Here is an 18,068-nt window from a genome sequence, read left to right on the forward strand (position 1 = left end):
ATTGCGACATAGCGATCTGCTAGGTAATCGCATAATTAAAGCAGTGGAAAAGACAGAACGAAGGCAAGAAGACAACACAGGGGGGTACTGACGACCAACATTTTTGAAAACACACTTCACTTATACGGATCAGACTCGCGTAAGCTACAAACAATACTTTTTGGCTGGGTGTAAACATGAGTATACAGAGCAGATCCAAACGTTACGACAACAGTCACGACGTAGATGCCATGAAAGCAGCATGAAAAAGATTCAGTCGAATTTAAAGTGACTGGAAACGCAGTAAACAAATGAAACAGAAGAAATATCAATCAGCACAAGGATGGCATGCAAACTGGGCAAAATAGACATATTCAAAAGGGTCGAAAAAGAGCGAAAAAGCTATTGAGCCCCCAGCTGTCATCAGTGAAGGCCATTTGCAGCCATTGATGCATGTTTCGCCGCTACGTTGCCAACCGTGTCTCGGCTTAACGGTTTCATTAGCCTCACATTGACAGCGCCTGTGAAAGAGTTAAATAAAGCGTTCCTTTTTCCCAGGCTCATCTCCTCAGTATCTTCAGGATTGCTCCTCAAGCGTAATAATCCTTTTTCATGTATTTTTTCTTCATTATTGGGGACTGCTGATGCCAATGTCGACTCGTATTCTTCTGTTTCCAGTAGATGGCTTTTCCGATCTACTGTTGCATGGCATCTAATGGTAGAATGAGTAGAAAATGGTTCGTTAACCTTTCCTCCTGATTTCCATGGATAAAATGTCATTGTATCATGGAGTTCTTCGGTCAACGCTAATGTTATCGCTTTAACATTCGTAAGCAGCATCAGTTTTCTTACTACCGGCCATCATCATTCTACGCTGAGGTTTATATTTTGGTGCTTTTATGCCGTAAATTTTATTTGAGCTGCGATCCTAACTCCTGCGCTTCACCCAACAAGGTTGCAACTCAACAGTGAGTGCAGTCGATAAACAGAAAACTCCCTACGATTGTTTTTTCACATGATCAGTGATGATTAAACCACATTTGTAATTTTAACGATTATATCGTGACTTACATTTCGACTCACTTCAGCTAGAGTCAAATTTCACATCATAACATGACGGTTACATCACCAGCTTTTGACATTGGACTATCGTGCCTGTGCATATATTTTTCGAAGATTGGGCTCTCCTGTCGACGTCTAAATGCGTTTATTCTGCCCTGTTGGCCGAACTCTTCAACATTCAACGATAACGTACTACAAAAACAGCCGGGCGAGCCTGGGCTGTCAGTAACGCGTCGCTCTTTTTCCCACAGATCTTCCATGTGTGCACGGTGGTGGCGTGTGCCGAGGACCTGTTCCCCGCTTTGCGCAACAACATGAATCAGACGGTGTTCTTCGTCTGCATCGGCATGTTCATCTCGGGCTTCCCGACGGTGACGCAAGCAGGCGCCTACATCGTGCTGCTTCTGCGAGAGCACACCGTAAACCGCATCATAGCGCACTTCATTCCGTTCGTCGAAATATGCACCGTCATATGGATATACGGTGCGTAGCCGGGCGCTTTCCGCTGCTATATTGCCTGCCACGGCGCGCAGCCAATTGCAACGTTCTGCGCCAGAGGGCACTGCTTTTTTGCTTGCAGTTGAGCAATAATAAACGTCCAGAGCATTCCCCTAGTGTGTGCAGTATGGTCCAAGACCTATAAGGTTATTAATACTCAGCCATCTAAACAGCTGGTTCAAGACATTCAGCGAACTGTCGTGAAAATGAGCCTGAATTTACATATATAGGCTTGCTTAAATGCCTGAAGTAAAATCTGCAACAGTGCGACCATGTTAAATGAAAACTGTGAAGAAAAGGTTGGTTCAGATACTTCATATCAACAATACATGCTAACGTAAGTGTCTTGACAGCTGCCAAAAAGTGTCTTAGCAAGATTTGTGGGAGTTAACGTCTCAAAAATTTATTACCATAATATGAACTCCCTTAATTCAGGGCCTAGGAGTAATTGAGGCCATCATGATGTCAATCGGAAGGCAGAATGTAGAGCCTACTTATGTATTTCGTCTCCATAGAAATGCAGTCGCTGCAGTCTGGACTAGATTTCGCCTCTTTAGGATCGTAACCTACAGTACAGCTAACAAAGCATTGAGACTGTATTCTAAGTCTTTAACCACGACTGACGCCTATTGCGCTGACGGCTAAGCGACGCACGACACAAGAGCGCAAGTTAAACTTCACCGCAACTTACAACTTTCGGTGTGAGCAATACGACATACACCAACGTTTGAAATCGCGGAAACAGGTTCGCGCACATGAGCTGCATCTCTAATGGAAGTCACGGAAAAGGAGAAGCCGCAATAGCATGCTTGAATAGAAGCCCGGATGAAATTTACCACTTTTTCACGAACAACAAGCAAGATTAAACCAGTACAGAGGTTTAATGCCAGAAATGATGATTTTAATCCCATTCTCGACATCAAGGACGTAGCTTTAATCCACTGCATGGAAACGACAATGCCAATTGACTTTCGTGCTGCATTAGAACATTAGTACATCCGCTTAAAAAGAAACTGATGGAACTAAACTTCCGCTTTAAGAAATAAATATTTTGAATAAAACATCATCTACTGGCACCTAGACCTCCATGCTTCAGACTGAATGACGCTATGTCTCTTAATTCACACACTGCCAATACAGCTGCATATGCCTATTTGTAGCCCCTGCCGGAAATTTCTGATGAATTTAAATTCTGCCAAGGATAATGCGTTCCTACCCCATCTGACAGCGGATAAACATATTTGCTGCATTTGACAGTTTCGAAGTGCCTGAAAGGGAGGGTTCTCGGACGTATATTTATACTGAGCCTGGTGATGTGTGTCGCGTTTCTGCTGTGCCATAACTCGTTCTTGGGGCAAGTGCAAGCGTCCCTGCATCCGAACAGACCGGAAACGTGCGCACTACAGATGGCATCAATAGATGTCCATCTCTTTATTATCTTGAGCTTCTTATTTTGCAACTATTCACTTTAATCTCCTGACTATCATTGCTGATCAGTTGTCAGGTCCCAATATCCGTTGCGAAATGCTCCATGTTATGATGTTACAATTTCCACTTCAGAGTACGGTTGCAGGAACAGTGAAATGCGGTAGGCTACGAGAGCGTCGTATACTTCTATAGCATACACCGCCAGTGCTAGTGCTTGTCGCCGCTGCGCTTGCGCATACCACCATGAATGCCCGGAACAGTCCAACTACGACCGCACTCGCTACTTGATGCTGTCTACGGATCACCACTCGCAGCAGGCTACCTCTAAATGAACACAAAGAATCACCGCGTTGCTGTGACAGCTGGCTTCTTTTTCGCCCATTCAGCTATATGGGAATGAGCAATAAGTAGGTCATGTGCCCCGCCGGGGTGGCGCAGTGGTTACGACGCTCGACTACTGTTCCCAAGGACGCGGGATCGAATCCCGGCCTCGGCGGCCGCTTTTCGATGGAGGAGAAAAGCAAGGCGCTCGTGTGCTGTGCGATGTCAGTGCACGTTAAAGAACCCCAGGTGGTCGAAATTTCCGGAGTCCTCCACTACGGCGTCTCTCATAGCCTAAGTCGCTTTGGGACGTTAAACCCCACAAACCACAAGTATGTCATGTGCAGGCCTTCGTACCTCAGATATGAAACCCAATATCTGAACAGTGGGCTTCAATAGCCACCGAGTGCTCATTCATAATACTGAACGTAAGGAACATGAGTGGATGAAGCCGCAATGCTCTAGGCAACGTTTTCATAAGCACTTGCACAGACAAAGGCAATCATCTCGTATAAACATTCGCGAGTGCCCTCAGGCTTCCATTTAAGTCTTGCTCATTTTGATTCTGCTGAGTAATTCTATCTTCTGGTTCTGTCTTTATTTATCAATCAGTTAGGCGCAAAGTAAAGACATTGCCAAGGCTCGCTTCCTCATGTCGGCAGTAAAAGAAGCGGTATTTCTGGTTAGCCGGCGTGTTTATGGCAGCCATAATGCCGATAGACACATCGTTGGTTTGTATAATTTATGAAGTTCAGCGATATATGCAGACAGTTATTTCTCTCATTATCATGCTGTGCCCAGCGAGTTCATCATCTACAATGTGTTGCATAGACATGCATATTTTTTAATCGCATTTCGGAGGCAAAATTTAGTGACGTCTGTTTTTTCTAAGGAAATTCGCTATTTTTCATGTATGTCTAACAATCTGAGATAAAATTATACATCACGAAACAAAGGTGATATTATAAACAGTTCCAGCACTCGTTATAAAAGTAAAACGACACTGCAAAAAGAAAAAATATATTGATGCATCCTTCATAAATTATTCCTTATTCTGAAGTGTCCGTTTCATTCTTTTTACACATTTCTATTTATTTTGCACACTGTGGCTGAATCACAAACCTTTCCTTGCAAGTTCCTCAACAACTTTCTCTAATTGTTTTACTTTTTTTTCAGGACTGAAGAGGTTTTCATTCGACCTGGAATTTATGTTAGGCCGACCACCCAACTCCTACTTTAAGGTTTGCTGGGTTGTATTCTGTCCCATCATCATGGGGGTGAGTGAAATAGCACTAAACGAAGATGCGGTTAAACCGTAGCAAGGAAGGGTATAAACGACACGGCGGCACTCAATCTGCGCTTCAACAGCGTGACGCGATATCGACCTGTAGTCCTACGTACGTGCATACCGGTTAGCTATAACATATCACGTTTTGTGAGAGACGGCAAGACATATATAAAAACTGTCCGCTTGTTGCTAAGCAGTTCAAGTGTACCTTACGTGGCCTAGTCAGTAGCTTTTCTGGCGAAGGAAACAAGAGATTGTAGCTTCGAGTTCCAGGAGCAACCAAAACTTCTCTACATTTTTGTAGCGATTACCTCAATGCACTGAGATCATTTTTGACATGAAAGTTTCAGCTTCCCTTATATGAAATGCTTTGTTCGCAGTTCACGTCAGCGTGGCGGGGTGTTTAGTGTTTACGGACACTTAGCGGGGCAGGTTGGTGCATAGCAGTCAAAAATTTAAGCGCAACAGAGACAACACACATACAAGATAGGACAGGACTTGCGCTACTCGGCAGAAGTTCGCTCGGCTGTGCGTTAATGGAAGGAAATCAGGATTCTTGTTAGAGATGCTGGAAGGTGGGGACTATATGCTTAGCTGAAGCCTCCAGTGTGAATGCCTCCAGTTGATCTCGACGTAGAAGAAATGTGAAAAATATTTCACGAACCGCAATTAGTGCCAGAAATTAAATGAGCAATTGATACTCAGGTATTTAGGGCTGGCCTAAAGAGCCAGTCATTCTAAGTATTAAATTTGGTTTCTTGCTTAATGTTACTGTGTTCTTTTGTTGAACACAACTGGTCAGATTAAAAAAATGTGATGAAATTCATTACGAAGGCAAGAGAACTGATAGTTCTGTAGTCAACCCAATATTAGGGTAGGCCTTCAGACCTAGCCAACTTCCCAGCTGACGGCGGGCCGTAGCGGACTGGAGATATGCGCTGCAGGCGCGGCGCGCTTTAGCACGGTGGAGGCACGCATTCATATTTCTGACCCGGCAATAATACGTGGCACCGCACGGATAGTTTGGGGCACTCTTTCTCAGTGGCCACACAATTTTCTGATAGTTCGATAAAAATTTCGGTAAGCTTCGCTTTAGCTAGTTTGTCCAGGTAGGTACGAAGACTAAAGGTAAACAATGTACCTAGACTAGAGGTAAACAGATTGAAGATCCCCACAGAAACAGGAATTGCACATTCAAGATGATTTGCCTAAATTTTCATGAAGAAAATCCCTTAACTGTTTTGGGTAGAAAGGATTTATGTACTTCACAGAACTAGACGACTCTAAATCATGAAGTGTTTTATTTTAACTCAAGGGCAAAGAACTTAATAACGTCATAACCTCCGGTTTTAGCACCTCTTCCTGGCTTTATCACATTTCCTCAGCTGGCTGGGGAACGAATTGGCTTTGTAACCCCTAACCTTAGCACATCGCCACTGCTTGCTTATAGTGATCGCTGCCTTGCTGGTAGATCATTATCCAGAAAGAAAAGGTTCTGCTTTTCCTGGTGAGGTAGTACGCCTGCTGTAAGAAAAAAAGACAAGTGACGGCATAGTTTCTGCTACCATTAATTTGAGTGCAACGATCTCGCCAGCTTCCTTCAAAGATATTCTTCATCTTTTAATATGTCAGACAGGCTATTTTTGCTCCTAACATCAAGTTTACACTGATGTCACTAATCAAATTTTCACGCGAAAGGGTTAGTTTAAATTTTTCCTACTAAAATATGCAGAACGTGTATTTAGTCTGCCCTAACTTTGCGTGTTCGTTGCGCACGCGATAGTAGCGTGCACATGGCGTTCCCCCAGTCATACTGAACGCCCTATTCTCGCGGCAATTTCGACACAACTGAATGTCCCCTCCTTCAGATAATCAACCATTGTCGCTTCGACATTGGGAGTGAATAACCACTAGAATCTTTGCTCGCATTGTACAAACGAGCGACGATAGACGAAGGTTACGCGAAGAGGCGCATGGCTCTGACAGGTGACATGTGGCAATTGGCACTGCTTTGTCTGCTAGTTCTCTGATGTCATAAGACTGCGTAAAAGGGCAGAATTGACAGTAACCAATCTGGGTAGCTCTTTTAAGGATGTAATTCAAGCCGTCTCTTAATTCTCGATTCAAACACGTTGCTTCCAAAAGTTACTTATACCCTCTCTACACAGCCAGCGTTGAACATGGTTAGCGTGACGGCGGATACGCGAAACCGTTGTTAGCCTATATTACACGGCAGACCAAACCATGCTTACGCCCCTAACCACAGCTATCGCGAACCAAGCTTGGCGACCTCGGTCTGCGTCGTTAACCGATGTTGTGGTGGTGTCCGTTGACGGAGGCTACTCGTCGGCACCCGAGTGCACGAAGCGTACGAGCGTGTCTGCTTCACCATTGTACTGCTTTGCCCGTATTGAATAGGCGGTGTGCACTGTGCCTCCCTACGTCTTCGGTTACTAACCTACAGTCACGCGCCTGCATACTGAAGCCCCGTGCTGTGCTTGCAGTATCGTTTGCGCGGCTTGTTGCTGAGCGGAACGTCAAAAAATGTGCGGCCTCAATTTTATCGTGAAAGTACACAAGTTAGCAACGTTTGCAGCACGGGATGCTGCGAGCAGGCTGAGGTACGTTACACTTGCCGCGGCGGTGAAGCGCGCCACCGCGGCGAATTATGGCGGGCGGCGTAACCCCCCCAATCGTCGATAGGCCTAAATTACTTACCTTCGAAGCTGCGGCGGTCGGCGCTTTGGAACTGATCAACGCTGTCGTAAATGGTGTAGTAACCGAACTTCCTTATTGTGAATCCTATTCTGCTGCCGTAAAATAACGATATGATTAACTTTGGCGACGCATTAATTGCAGGGCTAGTATAAGCAGAGCGGTGAAACGCAATGCACGGGCAGCAGCTGGCTTAAGCAGAAACTTGATGGTATCGCGGTTATCGGTCTTACCAGCAATTTGCCGCTGGTCAGCGATCCTCAAGAGTGATTCAATCCTGATATTTGGCTCAGTACTCCAGATGCAAAAAAAAATTAGCACGCTTTATTTCTGACGTCGGCGCTAGCGAGCCGCCGTGTCGTTCGCGTAAGGTTTGCGAGAGGAGGGGCCAACGCGGCGGTGTTTGCGGTGGTCGATGAGGTGCTGCCACCATGCGGGGCTTGACCGCGCTGTTAATTGACGACTTGTCGGACAGCACCCTGTAAACTACGTTATAAATAAAATATTTGTAAATGCTGCTTCGTTCCGCAGATCCCTGTGTCGCTTCGGTGGTTGTACTTTATGGGAAATGCGGCCGTAACCGGAACGGCGGCGAGCTGTGTAGCTACAGCTAACAGCAATTGGCGGTTAACTGTGGTTAAGTTCGGTAACTCGGACTCGGGACTCGGGAGATGAACTAAAAATAATGATTGATGACCTAGCAAGGAAAAGTAGAAGGGTAGGCTTGAAAATCAATATGCAGAAAACTAAGGTAATGTTCAACAGCCTCGGGAAGGAACAGCAGTTTACATTAGGTAGCGAAGTACTGGAAGTAGTAGGCGAATATGTCTACTTAGGACAGGTAGTAACCGAAGATTCGGACCATGAAAAGGAAATAATAAGAAGAATAAGATTGGGATGGAGCGCATTTGGCAAGCACTCGAAGATTATGTCTAGCAGCTTACCGGTATCGCTAAAGAGGAAAGTATATAACAATTGCATCTTACCTGTACTCACCTATGGTGCTGAAACGTGGAGGCTAACCAAGACAGTTCTACTTAAGTTGAAGACAACCCAGAGGGCTATGGAACGAAAAATGGTAGGGGTAACATTAAGAGATAGAAAGCGTGCAGAGTGGGTCAGAGAAATACCTCAAGTTACCGACATTCTAGTGGACATTAAGAAGAAGAAATGGACATGGGCAGGACATGTAGTGCGGAGAGAGGATAACCGATGGTCGCTTAGGGTAGCAAACTGGATTCCAAGACAAGGAAAGCGTAGCAGCGGGCGGCAGAAAGTTAGGTGGGCGGTAGAGATTAAGAAGTTCGCAGGGGTCAAGTGGATGCAGCTAGCACAGAACCGGGTTAAGTGGAGAAATATGGGAGAGGCCTTCGCCCTGCAGTGGGTATAGTCAGGCTGATGATGATGATGATGATGATGAAGTTCGGCAAACTCGATTAAGCGTAAGCGTGGCTACGCCGGCCGTGTAAATAGGGTATTACATGCGGAGGCCACTCTTAACCACGCATTGGTAGGGTTTGATTATTGTAATAAACCAAGAGGTATTCATCCAATGTGTCAGATTAAATTTGTATGCTAACAGTCAAGCATGAGATAATCAAGACACTAATCAAAGGATTAGTGAATATGTGGGTGACACAATGCGCTTATACGCAAACGAGTATCTGAAGAGGGACACGCAGACAAGGATTATTAAAGGACGTCTGTTACCGGAGACAAACATAACGATAGGCATAATATGGCAGATCTCGCTATTTGGCGGCAAAATTGAGGGGCGAACTCCCGTTTCAATTGGGGATTTTTTTTTTTTAATTGATCATGAAAGGCTTCTAGCAAAAGTTGGCGCTGTACTGCTGTATTTTGCTGCTGCTAACACTTCATCTATTTGGAACTTCTGCATTGATTGTGCTACATTTGATTAGTGTTACAGCGTCATACAGACAGGTAATTCTGCTCATATCAACTTATGGCATCTTACAGTTAAATATAGGTACTTTTGTACTTTAATATTGCTTGGTTTGCTCTAAAATGCATTCAAATCTGAAAAGCCGCTCGATCAGAGACGCCGCTGTAAGGCCGTGATGGTGTATTTCCGAACGTTTCGGCGAGCACGCCTGAGAAAGCGGCGCGGATAGAAGGACCCAGTAGCCACCAGAAGTAAGCGCAGCCAACTGCGCAATACAGGCCACTGTATTGCGGCCACCTCCTCGCCACCGTAGACATAGGCGAAAAGGCACGCTTACTCACGTGCATCCCACAGCGCTGACATGGCCCTCCTGACTCCGTGTGCTGTCCTAAAATAACTTTTTCGCCTGAGCGCCTTCAACCTCGAGTTGAAAATAAACTGAATTGAATTGAACCGGAGGGCGGAAGCAGAGCTACGTCAATGCTAGGTTGCTTCCGCTCCCCCTCCGCTTTTCGAGAATTGGGCTGGGGTTATTTGAGAGCGCGCCGCGCAGTGATCGCCGGTTCTCGCTCGCTGAAGCTATGATTGCGGAAGCAGGCAGGCCCATACGCAAGTCTCCGGTAACGCGTCTGCTTACGTAGTGCAGTGTCGAGTGAATCATTCTCTGCTAAGTGTCGTCTCCACGATTGTAATCCGTGTGTTTGTTGCATAAAGTGAAGTTTCGCCCTGTCGCTTCAAGTACGTCGTCCTTCATCCCACTGTGTGTGTAAACTACACGTCGCCTGCCAAATCGACGATCACCTTGGAAAGGCGCAGAAGAAAACAACTAACCTGACCTTCACTGACGCTGTAGACAGTACGATTTGGCAACCGAAGCACTCCGCAAGCCCAGCCTGTCACACGAGCCGATGCAATGTTATCGGCGGTCACCGAAGTTTGCTGGGCGTTAAGATGGAAAAGCATCGCTGCGTGCAAAGACCTAGGGACCCCAAGATGTGACGGCCAGAGGTAGCGGCGAGCGAGCACCAGTGAGGAGCAACGGACCAAGGAAGAAACAACTGTTGATGAGCTTCTGAGATCTCCCGGTCATTCGGTGTAGGAGCTTCACCGACACGTGCAGGGACCCACGGACCCCCAGCGGTGATGGTCAAAGGCAGCATCGAGCGGAATTGCCCGACAGCGAGAAGAGATGCGGAGAGGAAGGCACAACCGTTACTCAGGTGGGCGGGATTCGTTGCGTCCGTTGGCGTGCGTGGCACAGGCATAAGGCGCTGGAGGTGCGTGGTGTCGGTGTGTAGTACAATAGCAGACAATAACAGTATAAAGTCAGTGTTTTCTGGATGGACCAGTGTGTGTAAGGGTCCCCGTAAATGCACTAACACGTAAGGACTACGTTGCAAGGACCATAAGTAGAGACGAGGTGAAGCTTCTAGAGCGAGGCGAAAAACGAGGATCAGAGGCAAGAAGTGCAGAAACGAAGGGGAAAAAAATAAAGTAGAAATCAAAAAGATCATCATCATCATCATCATCATCATCAGCCTGACTATACCCACTGCAGGGTGAAGGCCGCTCCCATATTTCTCCACTTAACCCGGTTCTGTGCAAGCTGCATCCACTTGACCCCTGCGAACTTCTTAATCTCATCCGCCCACCTAACTTTCTACCGCCCCCTGCTACGCTTTCCTTCCCTTGTAATCCAGTTTGTTACCCTAAGCGACCATCGGTTATCCTCTCTTCGCACTACATGTCCTGCCCATGTCCATTTCTTCTTCTTAATTTCCACTACCCTTAGCAAAAAGAAGTACGTTTGGAATACACAGTGGCATATTTTTTACGCATTTTAAATGTAATTTGTATTCACGAATGTGCTCAAAATATGTCTGAAATATATTCATCAAATTCCTTGCTGAATATTCAAAATGTATTTTTAAAATGTGTCAAAAATATCGTATCTGAAAGTACATTTCGAGTATAGTTCAAATAGGTGAAAAAATATGTAGGCATTTTTTACACACTTAAAATGAATTACATATGTACTTTTGCAAATATGAAATAAATTTGTCTGAAGTACACTTCAGGTATAGTAAATGGGTGGCCCTTGAAGATATATTTGCAGCACCCTTCAAGCATCCTTAGAAAAACCATGCTTAAAATCATATTTCGGGCAGCATCTTGAAAATGAATTTAAAATGTACTTTTGTAAATGTGAAAGCAATGTGCCTAAAGTATACTTCAATTATGTAAATGGATAGTCTTGAAAATATATTTGAAGCACACTTCAAGCTGCCTTCAAAGATCAGTGCTCAAAATCATATTTGGGGTAGCATATTGGCAATGAACTAAAAATGTATTTCTGCAAATGTGTATTTAATTTGTCAAAAAACGGACACTGGGGACTAAATTTAATGATCATTAAACCTTGTGCAAATAAAAATGCATTGTAATGATGTGGGTGACAGCTCGTGCAGACTGGCCACACGTGCGCATCCGAACAGTGAGGCCGTTAGCTGGAACGGTCAGGTAACGTGGCCGCGTGAGACTGGCATTTGGCAACGCATCATGGTACCCTGCCAGCCGCCAGCCCGTATGTTATCTGACGCAGGCGCTCAGCGCTCCAAGCCACATGCAGGTGACGCACGCTGCTGTCCCACACCTCGCTGCCAGCCATTGGCATTAAACAATGCCGTTCATGTAGGATGCTCTTTTTGTTTTATTGTTTTCCTGTCATTTTCGTTGCCGTCCGTGGGTCCACTACATTGCCATGTGTGTTGAAGCTGTCTCTGGCTCCTGGTGTCTCTGGCTCCTGGTGTCTCTGGAAGCTGTCTCTGGCTCTGGCTCCACTAACAATATCACAGACATTACACTACCTATTACCGCGCGAGCTTTTTTAAACACATAAAACAGTGCTTCGAATAGTGTGCAGAACCTATATTCATTGCTCAACCCTTAATTCCTTCTGTGGATTTTTTCAAAGGTAATAAAAATATTTTTTTTTGAATGTGCAACAAAGGTACTTTCACAGAAAGAGTGCTCAACAATTTCTGAAATTTTAATCCAGCAGAAAAATTGACACACACATAGGCGCTATTGCACTGTATGGTGTCAAGCAAAAGACATAATGTTGCATTTCAAGAAGAGGGCTTTGTCGGGCTGGTTGGTTCATGTTGAATGGAAGGAAGGAAAAACTCAAACGGACGGGATGTGTAGGAAGGCGAGACAGACACATGAGCTACTCATGTGCCTGTCTCGCCTTCCTACGTTTGGTCCGTTTCAGCTGTTCCTTCCTTCCATTCAATGTTGCATTTACCCACAAGCTGCTGTTCCAGGAAACTGCCAAAAAGTTCTTGCACAAAGTGAGACCGAGCAGGTCGGGCTTGCATAAAATAACTATTTTGCACTTTTTACTCATTCTGGAACACACTTTTTTCCAACTTTTGCATGGTTTTAAAAATTGATAATGTAAAACTGAGCTACATTCATCAAACTGACCATCTTTCCCAATATTTTTTCATTTAAAAGGGATTTCTTGCTACTGCGGGTCTTAATCTCTCGCCATTAATGAGCTGGTGGCCAAGCAGCGCTGAATTAAAATGTGGGCTAAGGAGGCTGCGGCCCAGGATCTTATCTCTGAAGGTAGGAGGACAGGGCCAATTTATTCTAACCTGCTTCATATATAGCACAGCAAATAACGTAACTTATGAGCAACAGGTATGAAGAGGAAAACTAAGAATGAGACGGGGTCCCTGCTTAATCCGACTGATTTGTTTAGCAACAGGGGAGACCCTGTCGAGCTGCAAAAGCAGGGATTCCCCACCATTCTCGGAGGCCCCTTTCATGTGAGGTGATCTGCACCTGCTTATATTATCACAGAGGTTTTAATAGTTTCCCCTCCATCCCGTGACATATATTATGTTGAGGGATGCAAAAGGAAAGAAAAATAAAGAGCCTCTGCCCGTGCCACAAAGTATAACGGGCTTCCATCCTGTGACAGTCGACTACATGAAAAAAATGTAATTGAAAGAACTGATGCAAGTATTTTTTTTTACACCGCCACCTTCATCCCTATCACTATCGCCCTTCATCTCTCAAATAGTTCTGTCTGTTCTTTTCTGCTTCTTTATGGGAGGAAAATGGGCTGTATCAGAGTGAGTGCCGGACTAGTCATGTCTGACTGTTAAGGGCTTTGCTTCTGTTCTGTGTGGTGCCAAACAAATGCATCACTCTCGCACTAATCGCAATAATCACATCTTGTCCTTCTTAAGTTTAATATAGATAGAATAAAATGGGGCATATTGCAGAAATGTAAGATAAAAGTGAGTAAGGACAAAAAAGAAGGGGGGGGGGTGTTTATGTAAGCGCTTTAGCCCACGGCTATTTTTTAACTCTGCAAAAGACATTGCAAAATTAACGCTCAATCCAGTCAGGCTGAGCAAAATGTGGTTGTTTTCATCATGGTAAAAGAAAACAGCTTTTCTTTATGCCCTCGAACTTTCCAAACAAGTGTTTGTTGCAATCTATAGTTGTTCCTTTCTGTGAAAAAAAAAAAAAGAAAATCTCTTATCTGGCATCTTTATTTTAATGAATCTGCAAAAAGCTATGAAGTTTCGAGCTCTAGACTGGCTGCTTCATCAAGTAGGCATGGCTGAAATCATATTTAAACAATGTGTTGAAACTTTACGGATATATGGAAGCACAAATCATGACTCATGTGTCCCTTTGCAACTTATGAGCTGTTCTCAGTGACGTATGTATCATTGTAGGACAATAATCACGAAGGTTGCAAGATATTCAAAAAATTTATTACACATTTTAAACCAACAAAGAATGGTGACTGCACAAAGAAAATAATAGAATAAAAATATAACAGCACCTGTTCTACAAAATGAAATTAGTGAGAATACGAGCCATCCATTAGAATCAGCAAGTGACACCCGAAGAGCAATGGAGTCAAAACAATAAGCTTAGCCCATTCACGAAGCCAGAGACAACCACGGCTTCATCTTGCGTTATGAGCCTTTATTTTAGCCATTCTGTGTAGTTGCCTGTAACCCAGTTGTTTGAGCATCAAAAAAAAAATTAACACAGTTAAATCGAGTAGGACGTCGAAAGCTTTTGTGCACAGGTGGCAGTTGATGGAGATGAGGACATCCAGTGCACAGTGCAAGAGTGTGTTGCAGTCTGCACATGGGGGGATCCACTGCAGTTATAGCTACAGCACTTCATACTTGCTTCCCATGAGTAATTCCTGGGTTTGAATCCAATATGTCCCCATTGTTTCTTTTTAGTGTGAAAGCACTACAAGCAGACACACAAGCATTAGACAATTTGGCTATGCCCTGAACCGCTGGATTAGTGCTAAATACATTCATGCTCACATAAGGCACAAAAAAGACACTAACTTCAAAGCATCCTGCCTATTCGTAGCTGACCATATTTGCCAAAAGCCTAGACAGTCAAAGCCTAAGAAGCTGATGCCCACCTGCCCTCTTTGCCCCATTACTGCTGCCATAACACTCAACAAATGGGAGGAAGCCGCTGGCTTGTTAATCGCTGAACAATTTTGTTATGAAGATGAAATCATCTACAATATTCTTACTGATATTGCCACCAACTGACCCTGCCACTCTGTCACTGACACAACAGCTCTAGCCAACTCTGGCACCGACCCTGCCCAGAAAATGCAAGTTCCAACTGTCGACTTTCAGAATCGGCAAGCCTCGCTGCCTCAAGCATTCACAAGAGCAGTGAATGTTATATGACCTTGCTGGACTCCTTGATTGTGACTTTCAATGGCAACAGAAAGCTATTAATGAATAGATGTCAAGATGATCATAAGTATACCCAACAGCTTGCCTTTTCAGATCACTTACCCCCCTCTCTCCCGTTTTATATCACCCTTTCAAAACATGATGCTCCAAGCCTTCATTACCATTTCAAAAGCTGATCAGAGTGGAAGCAAGTGCTTATAGTGCAGTTTGGCAAGCAACGTTTTCTTATAAAGGCAAGATCTTGTCAATGTGCCTGAGTAAGCCAGCAGCGAGGAATTCACTTCACCAAAGACAAGATATCTGGAACGTGCCCACTCTCATTAACTGACAAAGATATATTAGTAGCAGATTTAGGAGGAGGAACAACTTTTATTTCATTTATCACTTTCTTCCCAAGTGGAGCCCTGTGTTCAGTGCTCTATGTGCCACCACTTTCCTCCAGGCCCGTTAGACTACAATTGTAAGAGGTGCAAAAGAAAAAAAAATGAAAAAGGTCAGAAAGTGAAAAAAACAAAGAAACATATACACAAAAAATAATGGGAAAAAGAAGATGCACAGAGAACACATCCTTCACTACATCAGATTTAAACTGTACCCAAATACTCGCCAAGCAGGCAAAATTTTGAAAGGTGTATGAAAGGGTAAATGAAGCACAACTATATATACATACCTCATAGAAGCCACATGACAGGAAAAAAAAAACAAGCTTACTTGTAACAATGGCAAAAAACTTAGCAGGGTGCGCTGACATCGCACAGCACACGACGCCTCTTCGTTTCGATGGAGGCGAAACGAAGAGGCGTCGTGTGCTGTGCGATGTCAGCGCACGTTAAAGATCCACAGGTGGTCGAAATTACTCCGTAGCCCTCCACTACGGCTCCTCTTTCTCTCTTTCCACTTTCATTCCCACCTTCCTCCCTTCCCTTACGGCGCGGTTCGGGTGTCCACAGAGCAAGTGTGACAGTTACTGCGCCTTTCCCGTCCTGTGAACCAATTTAACTTTTAACTTTAGAAGTAAAATGTACATATATATATATATATATATATATATATATATATATATATATATATATATATATATATATATATATATATATGTATGTATGTATACAATTGAAAAAAGAATTAGCAAAAATGACAAATGTAAAAGTAGAGGCAATAAAAAACTCAGTAAGCATCCATGACTGGAAAACTTCCAAAATGCATAAAGCTGCACAAGTGGAAACAGGGAGTGAAAGAGGAAACCGACACTTACTAAAGGTAATGCCTATTGCACCAATACTGCAGACTTCTGGAGCTCAAAAAAAGCCTCAGTGAATAACAGTGCACCACAGAGGAGTTATGAAATGTATCGACACAACTCGTGTAACTATTGTTAAAGCATCTAGCAGAGCTGGTTCAGTCTAAAGGAGTAAGTCAGACCTGCACATCGCAGCACCTTCAGCAAAAAAATAATAAAAGAAATAATAATAAAAAGAAAAGTGGTATGCCCAAAGTAACTATTTGCTCGACAAAGAAGCAGGAGCCCTCCTCTCTACAGAGCATGGTAGGGGGTCTGCAGGGGGTCTGACACCTTCCAATTACCTAACTCAGTCTTTAAACCTCATTGGGGTGCAGGTGATCTCTATCGGAGGTGAGATGGTCAACACCAGGCTATTTAGCTGAGTCAATTTGTTTCTTTTCTACCAAGGGCAGTCATACTTGCTTTCTAGCCACAGTTTGAGTAACTGTCATATGACACCAAAGCAGGCCCAATGTTGGTAATCAGGGATGAAACCATCCACCACATCAAAACGAGGTCACGACAGGTCCCCTGACTCTATTAATAAATAGGCACTTAAGGTGTGCCTTTTCTAGCCACTTCAATATGCTTCACAGCAGTCCTGCACACTGGAGCAGGATCTCAATATTCATATGAAGAGCCCCCGGGGTAGTAACACCAGCCACACCCATAAAAACCATTAAATTGTTTATAGTTTCTGACTGCTGAACGAATGGCATCCACTGAATACGCAGCTGCAAATACCCTTATTTGGACCTGTTCTCCATGTTTAACTAATGGAAATCCTAAGGAAAGCTTCTGTAGGTCCTTTGCAAAGGGTGTAAAAAGAGTGGTCATGTTTGGCTTTGAAAAACCAAAACAAATAGCAGGCATAAGCATGTTCTGCTTTCAGACTGCAAGGTCCAGCTCAAGAATATCACACTTAACTGGCCAGATGTCAAAAGTTAATTTTTAAAACACTTTAATTCTATCTGTATTCCACAATAGTGAAATATTGTGAGTTGAAAAATCAGCCGACATGCCTGGCATGTTCTATGCCATCCACTACGTCATCACACTTCCTCTGATTCTTTGCGGAAGCAACTTCAAGTTTTGCTGCCCAAGAATTTGTTGAAGCTGCTCTTTCAAAGGAATTAGAAGGAAGGAAGAGCAAAAGGCTATGTCAATATCCCATTCACAGTTCTCACAGTGAATCTCAATCTGAGCTGTACTACCCAAGTACCTGGTACAATCAAGACAATAGAAGTGGTTCTCAGCTTCAGGAATGTGTACACCCAAAGCTTTGAAAAGCAAGTATATTTCAATTTTTGGAGCTTTTCCTGGTTACTAGATGATATTCAGCAGGTCCAGCAGGTCTGTCATCCCCCTGGTCGCTGACTTTATGGCGCATCACATAGGACATGAGAAGGGCTGCAACTTGTGTCCTCTCATCAGCAACTTGCAAAGTACTTTGTTGAGCTCTGCGGTCAGCATCTTAAAATAAATGAGATATTCCACAAATATTAATTGGAGGAAAATGTTAGTTCACATCAAATTTTCCTACAGTCCACTTATACATAAGTGCCAAATAGCAGAGTCTAACTGATACAATGACAGGTGTATTTTACTTGCAAACAGTGCGATATGGTTCCTTGCATGATAAATTCCATTTTTTTACATTTGTTAGGGTCAGCATAAAGGTGAGCATGTACTGAACATGCAAGCCAGAGAAAGGTTATCTGCCCAAAATGCTTAACATTTGCACTTCATTCAAAGCTTTTGGTGTCATGGAATTATCCTTTACAATTATATACATATAATAAACTCAATTTTGAACTACAA

General features: G+C 43.8%; 1 protein-coding gene across 1 annotated transcript in view; it reads left to right on the top strand.

Moving 5' to 3' along the window:
• LOC146194656 (sodium- and chloride-dependent glycine transporter 2-like) overlaps nt 1-18,068 on the top strand; it is a 164,074-nt gene that overhangs the window by 108,459 nt on the left and 37,547 nt on the right. The window contains exons 10-11 of the mRNA XM_084596611.1: nt 1,293-1,524; nt 4,465-4,565. Of these exons, the coding sequence (XP_084452737.1) occupies nt 1,293-1,524; nt 4,465-4,565 (333 nt within the window). The remainder of the gene's footprint in view (nt 1-1,292; nt 1,525-4,464; nt 4,566-18,068) is intronic.

This window comes from Amblyomma maculatum, chromosome 3 (assembly GCF_055883805.1).
Source record: "Amblyomma maculatum isolate TAMU_Amacu chromosome 3, ASM5588380v1, whole genome shotgun sequence".
NCBI classification, from domain to species: Eukaryota; Metazoa; Arthropoda; class Arachnida; order Ixodida; family Ixodidae; genus Amblyomma; species Amblyomma maculatum.